Source organism: Epinephelus fuscoguttatus, linkage group LG5 (assembly GCF_011397635.1).
Source record: "Epinephelus fuscoguttatus linkage group LG5, E.fuscoguttatus.final_Chr_v1".
Taxonomy (NCBI): Eukaryota; Metazoa; Chordata; class Actinopteri; order Perciformes; family Serranidae; genus Epinephelus; species Epinephelus fuscoguttatus.
The window spans coordinates 13,044,562-13,060,210 of record NC_064756.1 but is presented as its reverse complement, the minus strand read 5'-3'; the positions used below and the strand labels follow the sequence as shown (position 1 = coordinate 13,060,210).

Below are 15,649 nucleotides of genomic sequence, written 5' to 3'. Positions count from 1 at the left end.
AAATCAGCATTACACAAAAGACAGGATGCATTCTGTATTTTTTTACATTTTATTATAATTTTCCTTGCTTTTTGGGATTTCTAAAATTTCCCTCCTAAACAAGTGAACGCTGATGCAACAGGCTGTAAATGTTGCCCCGAGTTTTTGGAGCATTAAACCCCACAGTTGCAGACGGTGTCCAGATCAACTGGTGCCACTGTCTCCAGTACGAGTTCACTCCAGGCGTCAGTTAGGGGTCTGACATCCCGTCATCGTTGAGGCCCCGCAGTCTCCTGGGTGGCCAGAGTGGGGGTTGAACAAAGCAGCACCGAGATCAGTTTGACGTTTTGGGTGGTCATGGTGATCAAGCTCAATTATGTCTGGTGATGCGTCAGATAATCCAGTGATACATCCCACGGTGTCGTGCGCCTGAAGAGCAGATAATTGATGTATGGTTCCCACATCAAATAAGCCATCCACAACACCAATGCTGAAAGAATGTAAAAAGTCAACATCTTTTTTTTCTTGTTTAATTTAGGCTCTCTGATTCATCACTGATGTATAGCACAGTTAATGCATCCACTTTGTAAAACATCGTAAGACATAAAGCTATATTCATCAACACCAGAACGCCTGCTTGTCCGCTGCTCACAACCATCATTTCTTTGATCTTTTTCAATAATAAACCTAATTTTTATCATTTCATTTTGAGCCAGTGACTGTCAACATCTCCCAAACGGATGCAATTACCTCGCTGGCATTCATTCAAATAGCACAAAGCACTTTGGACGTCGTCTTGTACAGTAGACTGGCTGCAATTTAGAGTAAATCGCTTGCATACTGTGTGATACATCATCGCCTCTCATTTCCATGTCGCTCCTCATATGTTTCCAGTCCTACTAGTCCAGTTCAGAAAGGTCATGAGACCTGAGGTGTCGGAGGAGAAGTGGTGAGGCGGTGATGTCGTTGGTAGCTCTTAACTACAGCACGCTGGAGTCCCAGACCCACACACAAGCTCCAGGTTGTGACAGTATATGGAGTGAGCGGATGTGCAATTTTGGATTTGAATTGTCTCTAGCATCCTTAATCTTTTTGCTTTGTTTCTTAAAAAATATCAAAGAAAAAAAAGAAAAAGAGTCACGAAATAAACTCTCCTAAAGAGGCGTTGGTGGGTCATAGGTTCATACGTAAATGCTCGGGCCGTTTGGCCACGACGGGATAAGCTTGCTGCTTCATTTGAGCCAGGTTGACCCCGGTAGGCTGACGGATGGGAAGAGGGGCCGAGGCTTCAGAGCTCGTTGTGACGTCCATCTGCTCTGGGGTGGACAGCTCCATGGCCTGGTCCTGAGGTGACTGGAGGACGCTTGGTCCTCCGCCTTGGAGAAGGGGACTCCGGGCCCAGCAGTCCCCCCCTGAGAACTTGACTGGGCTGAAAGGACAAGAGGAGAGCGGGGAAACAGACAGATGTCACTGAGAGAAATTTGTAACCATGACAACCATTGTTATTTTGTGATACTCCTGGTCTTCAAGAGCTAAATTCAGCCTTGGTGACCAGAACTGAGACACAACATTTTAGGAGAGCAGACGTCTGTGATTAATCCATTAGTCTGCATGATAAAGAAAGCCAAAACCCAGCATTATTAATGACATGACAACAGAAACAATAACATTTTCATGATGTGGGTTTAATTAACCGTGAAATGTTGGTGTTGGACTAATCAAGTGGGGCTAGTCACATGTAATTATCACAAACATGCTGTAGGACAGCCGGTTTTACTTTGTTTGACCTCAGATGAACTGAAGCTGGATTTATAAATAAATTACTTGGGAGGAAACTGGAATCATTTTTAAATCATTTATTTATATAATTTTTGTTATATTGGGAAAAACAAAATAATTTAAAAACCAGGATCGTTAAACATGTTTTATATTGGTATTCCATGTGTTTAGTGCTGAGATTCTGCGCTATGAAAGGTTGTGGCTCCCTCTGTTGGGAAGTACTGGTTGTGCTGGCTGCAGTCACCTATAATTAATCCTACCTGTGTATACTGTTTGTGACACTGCCAGGATACAAGCTGAAGAAGGGCATCTTGCCCGAAATTTCCATGTGGCAATATAGTCAACAGTCAAATTAAAGAGCTTCCCAAGTCTTCACTTTTTTTTATCATTTACATTAAGGATGGAGCACCCAGTCTTGAAGGTTTAATTGTGAGTCGAGTCCATTATGAAATGTTTAAATCAAAAATATACAACAAGAATTGAGTGCAATGAACTGAGGACAGATTAAAGACCCACTGTGGGAACATGAGGTTAACCAGTCAAAGAGTCAACCAGTGCTCGTGCCTGCTGCAGACACACTGACGTACCTGAGAGGCGTTCTCGGGCTGCCCATGATCCGTCGAGGTGAGCGGATCTTTGGCTCAAATGAGAACCTTTCTTTGATGTTTTCCAGGACAGATGGAGCGACGTATGTGAAACCCTATGGAAACAAAGACGTCAGAGACAAAGGCACGTACAGCAGGTGCACGGTCACATCTGATGCAGCAGTGTGAGCTGTAAGAGTCAGCAATGTTGTGACTTTAAATCTGATATTTTCTGAATTGGTTTCTTTTATTCATGTTGCTCTGTGATGCTCAGAAAATGCTGATTAACTACAAGCCTGATTAAAGAATTACACGTTTATGTGCAAACCTGTGGTGCTTTTTTTATCATTACAAACTGAAATGGAAAGTAATTAAGATGAAATTGAACTGTTAGCGAGTCTCTTTCTTTTGTGATCAAGAAATAACAGAACAAACACAAGATAGGGAAAGTAACACAATCAGAGAAGTTACCAGGAAGGCTTGATTGGCACTCTCACTGAGGGTCGAGTCATCCGGGCTGTCGACTGGCGTCTGACTGGTGAACTTCGAGTCGAACTGACTCACATCTTCAGCTGATTGCTGCCGAGATAGACGGGAAGACAAGCACAGGTGAGGAGGTGCAGCAACACGAGGAGATGTTTCAACTAACAACACTCAGGTCTGAAACAAGAGACGACCTGGGTTCAATTACCGAAACTTGTTTGGTTGGTTTAATGTGGGAAGGTAACCAGAAATAAAATCCATCTCCATCTCACACAAAAAAGACTTGAGCTTCTAAAGTAGCTTCAGTTGTGAATTCACAGAGATCTAATTTCAACATTTAGCATTCTCAAATTTCCCACCGTAAAACTCAGACCTACTTGTGGTCTGCTCCTCTGACACTCACCAGGAAAGGTTTGAAGGGAGGCTCCACTTTCCGAGCCAACAAATCCTCCCAGTTGATGTGTCTAAAGAAGAGATGAGCCTACGGGATATCAAATACAAAAAGAGGGACAAACAACATAGCTTTTAGTCTGGGAATGTTTAAACAGACTACCATTCATCTAACCACAGCTTTTTCCAATACATGAGTGTGTGCGTTAGTGTCAGGATGTCCTGGGACATGGACTGTGCATATCAGGGTCTTTGGGTTTGCAAAGTTGTACTTCTACTAACTTAAACTAGCTGCTTGTTGCAGATTAAAAAAGCATTACACTCCCTTTTATGTGCTTATGAAAATATCTGGTGATATTTGTTCTCACCTGCACCTCTGTGGCATCTCCTGCTCCTGCTCCCAGCCGCGACGAGGCGTTCCTCTTCAGCAACTGTACAACCAGCAGTCAAATGTCAGACGAATACTTTCACAACTCCACATTTAATTTGGATAGACTTGTGTGTGATAAAAGTTTTTCAATAAACAGGAGATACCCGTTTCAGGAGATCTCTTGCTTCTTGTGTGAGGTAGGGTGGGAGGCTGAGCTTACACTTCAGGATCTTGTCAATGGTCTTTTTTCGGTTTTCACCAGTGAATGGTGGCTACAGAGGGAGAAAGAGAGGAGGAATTATTGAAACATTCCTAAATTATGTTTCATATTTTAGAACAGTCCATCATAAATAGTGAGTAAGAATGTTTTGTAACTGACCGCCCCTGTGAGCATGTCGTACATCAGAGCGCCCAGACTCCACCAGTCCACTGCTCTGTTGTGTCCACTTCTCATCAAGATCTCTGGGGCCCTGCAACACAGTGAGTGCACATTTCCTACTCATAAGTTAACGCTAATGAGTCAACAGTAAGCGCGAAAGACGACGGAGATCAAGTGTATGAGTGAGCAAGGAAGCATATTTGTATGCAAGTGTATCAAAGAGATGGCACTAGTGTGATTAAAGGAGTGAGGAGGAAAATGAAAGAGCACAGCTTACATGTATTCGATGGTGCCGCAGAAAGTGTGGGTGACTGTGCCGTCGTGAATCGACTCTTTACACAGCCCGAAGTCTGTCAGCTTTACATGGCCTGGTAAAAAAAAAAAACATCACATATTCAGATGCACTTATTTACAAATTTTTGTGGCACACACATCTGTGTTAAATCCCTTTATTTACTGTTATTTATGCGACATTTGAAATGTTTTAAGGTCAGATACTAGGTAATCTGAGACATTTTTTGGACAAATAATGCAGGATGGTTTGAGTTACTTTCATCACATGCACACATGGATACCAACACACACACACCTTGGCTGTTGAGCATGATGTTTTCAGGCTTTAGGTCTCTGTAGATGATGCCCTTCTGGTGCAGGTGGCCCAGAGCCATGGAGATCTCTGCCAGGTAGAAACTACAGAGAGAAACAAAGAAAACATTTTAATGAATACATTAACTTCATGCCAAAAAATAGTGCTTTATTTCTAAATGAGGATCCAAAGGTCTGATATGCATTTAGTACCAATATACCATGTGTTTGTGGTCAGTTTCATTTCACTGATGAGGAAGCGTGGGCAGCCTTGCTATAGTTACCTGCAGTTAACCTGGCTGATCAAATCTGTGAAGGAGGGGAGGGCAGTGAGCACAGCAGGAGGAGAGTGACAGCTGACGAGGAGAGAGTGATGTAGCGGTGTTTTAGCAGAGTTTTGGTGAGTTTTAGTGGAGTCTGGGTCACGTTTTCTTTGTAAAAAATATTTAGTGTTGTTTTTTGAGAGCTTTTTTTTTTTTTTTTCTGCTGTGTTTTTGAGTGTGTTTTTACCATAGTTTGTAGCGTAGTATTTTTATAGTTCATAGATAGTTATAGTCAGTTATAGTTTTATACTGGAGGAGAAATGTCGAGGAGGTCGACGAGGGACAGGAGAGTCCCGTTGAGATTTGTGGATGAGGAGGATGGACCAGAGGAGACTGGAGTGTAGTCATCTCAACCACAGTAAGTAATACAGTGTGTATGCACTGGATATGTATTCCCAGTTTTATTACAATTATGTTTTTCAAAATCTAGTGTAAATTTTCTTACTGGCTCGTTTTATAATCGAGAATCGTTTTAGAACTGAAATCATTGCCCTCAGAATCGGAATTAAATTGAATCATGAGGTGCCTAGAGATTCCCACCCCTAAGAGCTATGTTATGTCAATGGCTAACTTACAGAAAATAAATTTGCTGTTATGTTACTTTCCAGGGAAGGTTATCCCCAGAAGATTACTATAACAATAAATTTCATTACAAACCACAAAATTCCATGACTTTTCCAGGTTTTCCATGACCATGGGAACCCTGTTCATGACAGATGACACCGATAGTCTGCTTGGATGTGTGTACATCCCTAGTCAATATAAAAATGAACACTCACCAGGCTGTGTCTTCCATGAAGATGCCCTCCCTCTCCAGCTGCATGAAAAGTTCCCCTCCTGCACAGGTGAACACATTTTGATGCTGTTAACATGGGTACATGCATACTATGCTTTAATCTTCCTGCAGATTGTGTGTTTGTGCCAGGTGTGTGTGTGTGTGTGCAGTTCCTGTACTGACCACTCAGGTACTCCAGGATGAGATACAGCTTTCCTCCTGTCTGGAAGGCGTAGATGAGATCAACTATGAAGGGATGCTTCACCTCCTCCAGGATGTTCCTCTCTGCCTTGGTATGGGCTGTGTCCTTGGCGTTGCGGACAATCATAGCCTGGTGCCCCCATTCAGAAGAAGTGTATCAACATTAGTCACACAGCGGTGAAACCACACAACAAAACTGTCCTGTCAACAGGCTATGTATTACTGCCTTATGAGCTGCTTGCTTGTTTGTCCTGGATGACTAACAGCGAGACAGTGAACGTATTCCTCTAAAACACCTGAGAGCTGAGCAATTAAGGCAACTATGTCACTGAGATACAGCAGTGTCGTTTCTTAATTATTGCTGATCCAGTTTAATTAATAAATAAAGTTTAACAGATGCAGGTCATTCTTCTTGTCCTCAATTATCACTCACTTAAAGAAATGCAACACTACAGCTTTACAATGAACTCTGTGTTTTGAAACTGGAGAATAATGATGTCAATAGACTGGGTGCTCCTGCAGTTTTATATGTACAGTGCCTTCTGTTCCCCCGGCTCCCCGCACTCTTCCTCTCCTCTCTCCTGCTCCTGGTTCTGTTTATGTTTGCTAACCACTTCTGTCAGAAAGCTAAAGAGCTGCCTGTCAGCAGCAATGTTGTCTCAGCTTTGAGCGTCAGAACCACGACAACAGATGGAGCTCCAACAGGCAGATGGAGGCTGTGACGAGCCCCTTTGAGTCTAAGGGTGCAGCACAGGCTGGCTGACTGAGGAGTCTGCAAACTTTCACTTTTTTGCTGAGGCTGATTATGAATCATGAATTTTCAGCCCCTTCTCACTCACCAACCGGGGCTTTGTTCACTTTACTGGGTTACCGATAAACTGTCAAGAGTAACTACTCGTCATCCACTAACTGCTCTACTGCGCTATGGGCTGTTACTTTTGTTGGATAATCTGGGCCCGTGTTTATTAAGCATCTCAGAGTCACCGTGGTTCAAACCTTGGTGTTGTTTATGAGCCTTTCTGCACACACACACACACACACACACACACACACACACACACACACACACACACAGCAAAGAATCAAAGGTCTCATTTAAGAGTACATGACATGATTGGTATATGACAGTGATTAATTAATGATGACTTGTAGGACTTGTAGTGATTTTCTCAGGGGTGTGTATAAAATCAACACACTCAAAACAGGCTGAATTAAGCAGACAAATATTTTTTACAGCATTATGTCACTTGTATTACAAGCTAGTTTCACTCACAAAAACACTATATATTTATTTTATCTGGGCATAAAAATCACACACAATTTACATATTAATATTTAATTATGTTTTGAGGTGGGACAATAGCAGCCATAGCTGTTAAGTCCTACATTACTGCTGTTGTCGCTATATTTTCTGTTTTTTATTTGAATTTAAACTGCAATAACATTTTAACTTTTCATCTTGGACAAATTCTGATTTCTACTCCCATCTGGTTTTTGAAAAATCTTGTTCTAAATGAATTTTTTTGACACTGTGTATTTGTAGAGAGTGTATTTGCATATTTGTCCTGTGTACCCGCTGGGAACTCCTAACAGGTTAGGACAGTTCTGCAGCTCTCCTGAAACCCCAGATAGACATGATGGATTTCCTCAGCTGAGATAGCATACTCCTCAGCCGAAATGCGGGACTGCCTGTGAGTCACTCCGAGAATTTTGGACAAGTCAGGACTGATTTCTTACTCTAGGATGCGTTATAAACACGGGCCTTGGACTCTACCCCAAAACTACAAGCCTTTATCAAAGCAGCGCTGCCACTTTGAAGCTGAACGATTGAAACGACCGACTGAAATCTGGCAGGTCTTCAACATGTCACTGGGGGTCATTTTAGCCAATCAAGCAGAAGCAGTGTGAACATCCAGCGGAATCTAATGGGCTGAGGCAGAGTGTTTTAAGTGCCAAGGCTGCAGCAGCGCAGATGGCACTCTACCAACTAGTGAAATCTTACCCCACCACTGGCTTCAAGGACAGCCAATATTTGCAGACAGAAGCACCATAATGTTTATTTGTAATAACAAGCATGCAGTTATGTTCACAGGACACAAACTGAGAGCAGCTTGCTCTAATTGAAGCCATTAAGCAGAAAGAAGTACCTTTTTTAAAACTTTCATGGCAAATATTTTGCCCGCTGCAGCTCCAACAACTTTCCGAACTTGAAAAACCTGCACAGAAGGGAAAATGATTGACGTGTTTAAAACAGATCAACACTTAAAAGAATTTAAAGTCAATGCAACTCAGTTCTTGACATTATAGCGGGAATACAATCCACAGTTTGCATTTGTAGGAGCGTGTGCATGTCAAGTGTACTTTTTCGTGTACTTTCTCAAGGCTTGCTGCGTCTTGGGTACCACAAGTACCTTTCCATATCCACCTTTCCCCAGGACCCGCAGAAGCTCGAAGCACTCCGGTCGGATGTTCTCCGTCCCCTGGTTGACGTTGTCCTCTGATATCTCGATCTTCTCGCAGTCGTCCATGTTGCTGCAGAGACACACTTAATGCACTGTGCTCTTGTGCAACTGTTTCTCACTGATTGGGTTGCAAAAACTATACACGAACCCCAAACACAAGAATACTTACAACTCGAATCCACTGCACTGGTCCATGATGTCGCCGATTTGAACCTGTATGGAAGAAGTAGAAAATAACAACATAAACAAAAGTAATTTTTCATTCAATAATCTCATAACAACGTGTCTGCATTTCCATTTCTTTCTTGTGCATACACACTTTGTCTGTTTAAATACTGTGATAATTAAGATTTTATAATGCTTGCCATCCTATAACCTATGAATAAACAGCTATATACAGGATAATGGTTGCAATAAAATAGAGAAACCAAGCTTCTCAACTGGTCATTTTCTTGTTTCTGCATCTAGAGTTTGAGGATATGCTGCTTTTTTTCATTGACAACAAGACATATGGAGACGTCACTCTGGATCCAGGAGACTGTGAGGGACACCTTTTTTTTTTTGCTATTTCTGCCACTTTATAGCCCCAACAACCAATCAGTTAATGAAGAAATAAATTGTCAGATTGATTGCTCATGAAATCAATAATAACTAGTTGCAGCCTGACTTAGATTTTGACCTACTGTACAACTTGAGCCAAACTATCAGCCTGGGACTGTGATGCGACGCTGTCAAACAAGAGCTGATGTGATGCAAGAATTGCCCAATCTGTGCTAGATAGACATCAACATGATGCAAGGTATTAAGCAAAAGTTGTTTATCTTATTGAAAAAATCCAAGCGTGTGCCCAAATTATTATTAGTGATATTATATTTTATTCTTTAATACTAGGTTGTTGGTGATGTTGTAGTTTGACAATTTCATAAAGCAGTAATTACACATAATTGAATAAATCACAAGTACAATTTAAAGTAAAGGTTATTTTAAGTTATATGTACAGTGTAAATTTGCAGTAGTGTTATGCTGCTGCATTTCAGGTTCAGTGTGAACAGGAGCACACAGGCATCAGCCTTAAGTCCATACAGCCCCACTCTGCAACAGTCTTGCCAAAATAAACTGTTGCACACCGAGCCACATTTATCACTGCAGCACCTCTGGCCAAGTAAGGCTCTGCTTGCACAACTCCAACATGACAGCGAGGGTTTTTAAATGACACTGCGTTAGTAAAGCATGCAGCTCATCACCAGCTATCCTGACCTGTCTAATAAAAACACAAGTGACAGCTCTGTCATGATCGCTGTCATGCTAACGGCAGCGAGCTAGCATTAGCCTCGGCTAACCCTGCTGTGAAAAAGGCCCGAGAGCTCCGGCTGCAGGAGCAGGCCCGCGGTGGCTGGCAGGCTAGCAGGCTAGCAGGCTAACAGCTAGCTACTGTGCGTTAAGAGTTTCTGCTGTGACAACTCTCGCAGTTGCGTTCAACATCTTCCGTCAAAGTACCTCCTCATTCTCATCGTCGGAGACATTTTCCTCCGGCTGATCCAAATCAATGTCAAACACTCCAGCCATGGCAGCGCTTCGCTCGGATCGCTCTGTCACAGACCGCAAGAATAGCAGGCGTCCCCCACCTCATGGACAAACACACACGGCCGCCATAACCGGCTACTACACTGAGCATGCGCATTGCTACACTCGACAAAAGGGGCGGTAACCCGAGCTTTTATTTTGTCACAATATATAAAATTAACTATTAAATTAACCCTTTTAGACATTTCCATTGCCTTTGATAATGCCTTTGATAAAACAACTTTTAGATTCACTTTATGGTTTAAGAAAAAAATAAAAGATGACAATAAAAGGAATACATAAAATAAAGTAAAAAAGAATCTAATAAAAATAAAATGAAGTCTGCAAACTCTAACATCCTCCAATGAAATAGAATAGAATAAAATAAACAAACACAACTATTCTGACTGAACTATTCCAATCTCTGGAAACACCTGTAAATACTGAGATAAATATTCTGGTCATAAACATACTTGGGCTCTTTTGAGTACTAAAACCATTAAAAAGAAGGCAACTGAATCCACGTTTAACAAACTGTTAGCTGTTAGGGACTGTTCATTACTTATGAGATGGGAGTGGATGGTGCAAAATGGGGGAGACACGTCAATTTTTTTTTTTAGCACTGGGAAGAGACTTTTTTATTTTGGCACAGGGGAGGGAGATACAGTTTTGAATGGTTATATTTTGTATTTATTTTAAATAACCCCGAAAAGAAAGAACCCCAAATTTGAAAGGTATGTTTTCTTTAAGAATCGCCACAGTCACACCATTTATCATAGCCAGAAATGTAAAAACAGAAATTATCATCAAATTTACAACAGTCCTCTGATGTGTTATTTTGAAGGAGGATTTGATTTTTGCTGAGAAAATAAGCTGGCTGTTTTTGTGATAACTCTCATTAAAGTGCTGTTTGCCCATTGCATTAATAAATAAATAAATAATTAATATTAAATTAAATAATTAATATTATTAAACAATTAATATTATTAATATAAAATAAAATAAATTAAATTATTTATAAATAATAAATACAATCCCTTATGCATTTTTTCATGTCTGCCCACAAACATCCTAAAAAGAATAATATTTTAGTTTTTAGAATAAAAACTAAAAATAATACTGCTAACAGGCTATACTACTACTGCTACTACTACTACTACTACTACTACTACTACTAATTATCATTATTATTATTATTATTTTTATTAGAAGTAGTAGTAGTAGTATAGCCTGCTGTAAATTATATTTTATTATTAAATTATGTTGTTGTTGTTGTTGTTTTTGCAGCCTTTTATCCATAGAAATATATAATTTGTACGGAAGCGTATTGCTGCCGCACCAGGAAAAAAAAATAATGGGTCAGTATTACGTTATAAAGTGAAAAGTTTATTGTTCTAACAAGAATTTTTTCACGTTATAACAACATATACCCACGTTATAACAGGATAATTTACAGCCTATTGTAAGAACGTGAAAAGTTTCACATTATGACGTGATAATTTATATTATTAAGACATTAAAAGTTCCACATTATAGTGCAGTATTTGGTCTTGGGAGGAGGTGTATCTCACAATAGTCTGGTTGTGATTTGACACTTGGCTCTTGTGGCTCTTTGCAATGAACATTTATCAACATTGCTCAAAACAACATGATACTTATCACGTTTTTACAATATAAGTTATCACGTTTTAACATGAAACTATATTGTTCTAACAAGAAAAACTTCTTGTTAGAACAACAAACTTTTCACGTTATAACGTAATACTGATCCATTATTTTTTCCTAATGTGGCAGCAATACGCTTCCGTACTTTTGTCCTTTTACCACACACAAAAATGAGTTTTATTTTGAAGGTCTTGACAGTTTGGACCGGAAATGCCATTCTAACTTCTCGTGGCGGCAGAAAACAGCTCGAGCACCGCTCTAACAACATGAAGTGACAGCTCCGTGGACTCAGTTTTAAAACCTTTAACTCGCAGTCTGAGTCCACCGTTAGATTTCAGACTGTAGATATGTTCTCACACTGTTATCGGACAACTGTCGATCCTTCTGGAAAGTCTCCACTCTGCACACCTGAGTGAAACATGTCCATAGTAACAGTTCAGCTCGGTCAGTGCGGTAACCAGGTGGGTCACGAGCTGTTAGACGTCATCTGCAACGATGCTCAGGAGGGACAGAGGAAGGTGTACAGCTCAGCCAGCTGTGAGAAGTTCTTCCACCAGTCTACACATGGAGGTAACACACCTGTTCACCTGCTCTGTGTGACGTATGTCTGCTTCCTGTCTGTACTTAAACACACACCTGTCTCCCAGAGCTTGTAGCCAGGGCGGTGCTGATCGACATGGAGCCCAAAGTGATCAACCAGAGCATCAGCAGGGCTGCAAAGTCTGGCAGGTGGAGATATGGAGAGGCCTCACACTTCAGCCAGAAGCAGGGCTCTGGGAACAACTGGGCGAATGGGTGAGGACATTTTACACCACCTTTTCTCTAAAATATAAAAACTAAAACTAAAGTTGGTTATGTGCGTCCTGTGTCCCACAGGTACTGTGTCCACGGGCCTCGTCACAGAGCTGTGGTGGAGGAGCTGGTGAGGCGAGAGGTGGAGTGCTGTGACAGACTGGCTGGACTCATGGCCATGATGAGTGTGGCGGGGGGGACAGGGTCTGGGGTTGGCACTTATGTTACCCAGAGTCTCCGAGACATCTACCCCAAGTCCTTCATCCTCAACCACCTCACCTGGCCGTACGGGACTGGAGAGGTATGGACACAGCTGTCAGGTGCCTCTGGGTATCTGACTAGTCTTTGATATTAGTTCATTATAATGTGTTATTAAACCTGTTCTTTTCCTTTCAGGTCATAGTCCAGAACTACAACTCCGTGCTGACGCTGGCTCATCTCTACCAGCTGTCAGACGCCATCCTGGTGCATGAGAACGACACGGTGCACAGGGTCTGCAGTCAGCTGCTCAACATCAAACACATCTCTTTCAGTGATGTCAACAGGGTGATTGCGCACCAGCTGGGAAGCGTCCTGCAGCCCGCGCTCACTGCTGACTCCCATGGAGTCTACAGCAGGAATCCTCTGGGTGAGAGATGGCCAAGACATACACACGTGCACACACACACCAGGTTTACCACAGGGTATGAATTTCCTGGAACTGGATTAGGAGATGTGTGGTCTAAACAGGGAAAGATTTAAATTGAAATAAGTGTTTGTTAAGTCACTATCTATCACCAAATTAGGTAACACAATGGTGAATGAGCCTGTGGCCCAGTGATAAAAGCTCGTCTCATCTCATCTTATCTTATCCTAAAAACAATTGAAAGTAGGATCCAAAAACACACCTGCAATTACAGCTTATCGCCATAGGTGTCGCCAAAGAGAACTAAATGGAGATCTCCGAGAATGCAATTTAAATTCTTAGAAAAGTAAATGCAGAATTTAACTGAAGTCCTCCATATTATGGCAACAAGTCTTTCCGCCACTGATTCAGCCACACAATAGGTAGCGAAACAGGAAATAAGTTAAACTACCAACATCATCAAACCTGCGTACATTCAGTCGTCACATGTGCTCTGTGCCGTCCTCATAAACCAGCATGTCTTAACCTTAATGGTGCCATTATTCCTTCACGACTCTCAGGTGAGTTGGTGAGCGCCCTCGCGTGCCACCCAGAGTACAAGTTGCTCAGTGTGTCCACCATCCCTCAGATGGCCAGCTCCTCCATCGCCTACAGCACGTTCAGCTGGCCGAGCCTGCTCAAACACCTCCGACAGATGCTCATCTCCAACACCAAGATGGAGGAAGGTGAGTTCTGCCAAAATCTATTTCGGCTCCTCAGTTTCAGTTTAGCTTAATTCAGCTGTTGTATGACTTAAAAGTGGGTATAATCAGTTACAAGTGAAATCATAAACACTTCTGAGGATGCTTGTTGGTTGTCCTGTGTCAGGTATCGACTGGCAGGTGTGTCCTCCTGCAGCTTCTGAGCGGAGCAGGAGTCTCACAGCACCCAGCTTCAACAGGTCTCTGGCCAACCTGCTCATACTGAGAGGGAAAGACGTCTACAGTGCAGAGACAGGTCAGAGAACTGGTTTATACATTGTATGCATCAACAGCTCTCTGTTTTTATTAACTCTTCAGAGTGCAGAACAAAGGATGTGAATAATGTTATGTGCATAGGTGGCTTCGAGGACCCAGCTCTGTACACCTCCTGGCTCTCATCAGAAGCAGCTTTCAATTTGTGGAAATCCCCAGTGCCTTTTAATAAGTATGAAAAATGTGCTACGCTGGTCAGCAACAGTCAGGCTCTGCTTAAACCTCTGGATAACATGGTGGGAAAAGCCTGGAATATGTTTGCGTCCAGGTGAGTCAGCTGCCATTACTCACAGAAGTGCTTAAATATCACTTTTAGGAAAGGCTGGGTCCAAACACATTTTCTTTTTAGCGCCCTGAGGCTGATGAAGGAAAGCCATTTAGTCACGTTCCTTTCCCTTTTTGTTTTCCTCTGTTACAGGGCCTACATTCATCAGTATGTCAAATTTGGGATCTCAGAGGAGGACTTTCTGGACAGCTTCACATCTCTTGAGCAGGTCATTTCCAGCTACAGTCAGCTGAGCTAGAAACGGGAAACAAGCACCACTGTGCCTTCAGACTCTATGTAGATAAGACAGTACCATCAAGTGGGACATTCCTGGTGCTTTTTATTTATTAAAAAAAATAAAATGTAAATAAAAGTCTTTGACAAGCTGAATGCTATACAAATTCTTTGAATTTGTGTTACATCTGAAGCGGCAATTTCTTCACTGGGACACCTATTCAGTCTCTTCAAGGGGAAAAATATAGAAACTGTTTTTATTAAATTATATTTTAATGGGCTTTGTGATTGGGTTGTTTTGTTAACTGCTGCTTGCAAACTGACAGAACTTTTATGCCAACTAAAGCACTCAGAAAAATGGACATTTCACCAGCTACAATCCCCGCTGTCTCTGCTGAGGAAGATCACCTGTGTGGCTGAAAGCTCCAAAACAGCTACTAAATTAGACCAGCAGTGAGACCAACTTGAGCTATTGTACACCACAGAGAAAGAAGGCTGTGTGTGTTGCCACATGTAGGTTGTAACCCAGCTCTATCTCAACATGTACCAACATTGTCATTCAATTTATTCACAAAAAACCCCCAGAAAAATACAAGTACAATTCATAAGAAATCTCCATTATTTCTTTTAAATGGAGCACCATGATAAGCTAATGACAGCTTGAGAACAGGGGCCCATACGTGAGGCAAATTGTATTTTAAAATGTGTTTATGAACACATCTAGGTTTAAGGAAAGAATGCATGTAATATACAGCAACATTTATAACCTACAGAACTCCAAGACTAACCAAAAAAAAAACCACCTAGAAACTAAACTAACCTAATGCTGACTACTGAATGGTCCAAAGACATTTTTCCCATCAGCCTAAACAATGGTTTCACAGGTACGATTTTCACAATGAAATGGGCATTTGATCACTGGCTTTTTAATTTTCTTTTTGCCAGAAGAGGGCCTTGGACCTTTAAAGCTCCTTTATTTAACTTACCATAAAATTTTAATAGCCCAGGCTATTCATTGCTTAAAATACTTACATCAACAGGCCTATATTTGGGACAGGCCTTTAATTCCTTTAACACAAAACTGTTGCTCAGCAAAGATAAGGAAATACAATAGAATTCTTTATTTAAATCAGTATTAATATTAGTTGTATAAAATTAGGTTTCAGATAACATCTCAATGAG

The 15,649-nt window shown here is 41.4% G+C and overlaps 2 protein-coding genes across 2 annotated transcripts; one reads left to right on the top strand and one right to left on the bottom strand.

Moving 5' to 3' along the window:
* Positions 1-30: 30 nt before the first annotated feature.
* On the bottom strand, positions 31-9,970 carry rps6kb1b (ribosomal protein S6 kinase b, polypeptide 1b). The gene is made up of 15 exons (XM_049576076.1): positions 9,808-9,970; positions 8,480-8,523; positions 8,260-8,380; positions 7,996-8,064; positions 5,831-5,978; positions 5,652-5,709; positions 4,554-4,654; positions 4,242-4,332; positions 3,965-4,055; positions 3,750-3,857; positions 3,584-3,646; positions 3,229-3,306; positions 2,814-2,921; positions 2,346-2,458; positions 31-1,408 (listed from the first exon to the last, which is right to left on the bottom strand). Exons 1-15 carry the CDS (start codon positions 9,874-9,876, stop codon positions 1,153-1,155), a joined length of 1,518 nt encoding a protein of 505 aa, XP_049432033.1. The 5' UTR covers positions 9,877-9,970; the 3' UTR covers positions 31-1,152.
* Positions 9,971-11,750: 1,780 nt separating this feature from the next.
* On the top strand, positions 11,751-14,623 carry tubd1 (tubulin, delta 1). Its single transcript, XM_049576433.1, has 8 exons — positions 11,751-12,108; positions 12,186-12,333; positions 12,415-12,631; positions 12,727-12,958; positions 13,516-13,680; positions 13,823-13,951; positions 14,053-14,236; positions 14,387-14,623. Exons 1-8 carry the CDS (start codon positions 11,958-11,960, stop codon positions 14,490-14,492), a joined length of 1,332 nt encoding a protein of 443 aa, XP_049432390.1. The 5' UTR covers positions 11,751-11,957; the 3' UTR covers positions 14,493-14,623.
* The last annotated feature ends 1,026 nt before the right edge of the window (positions 14,624-15,649 follow it).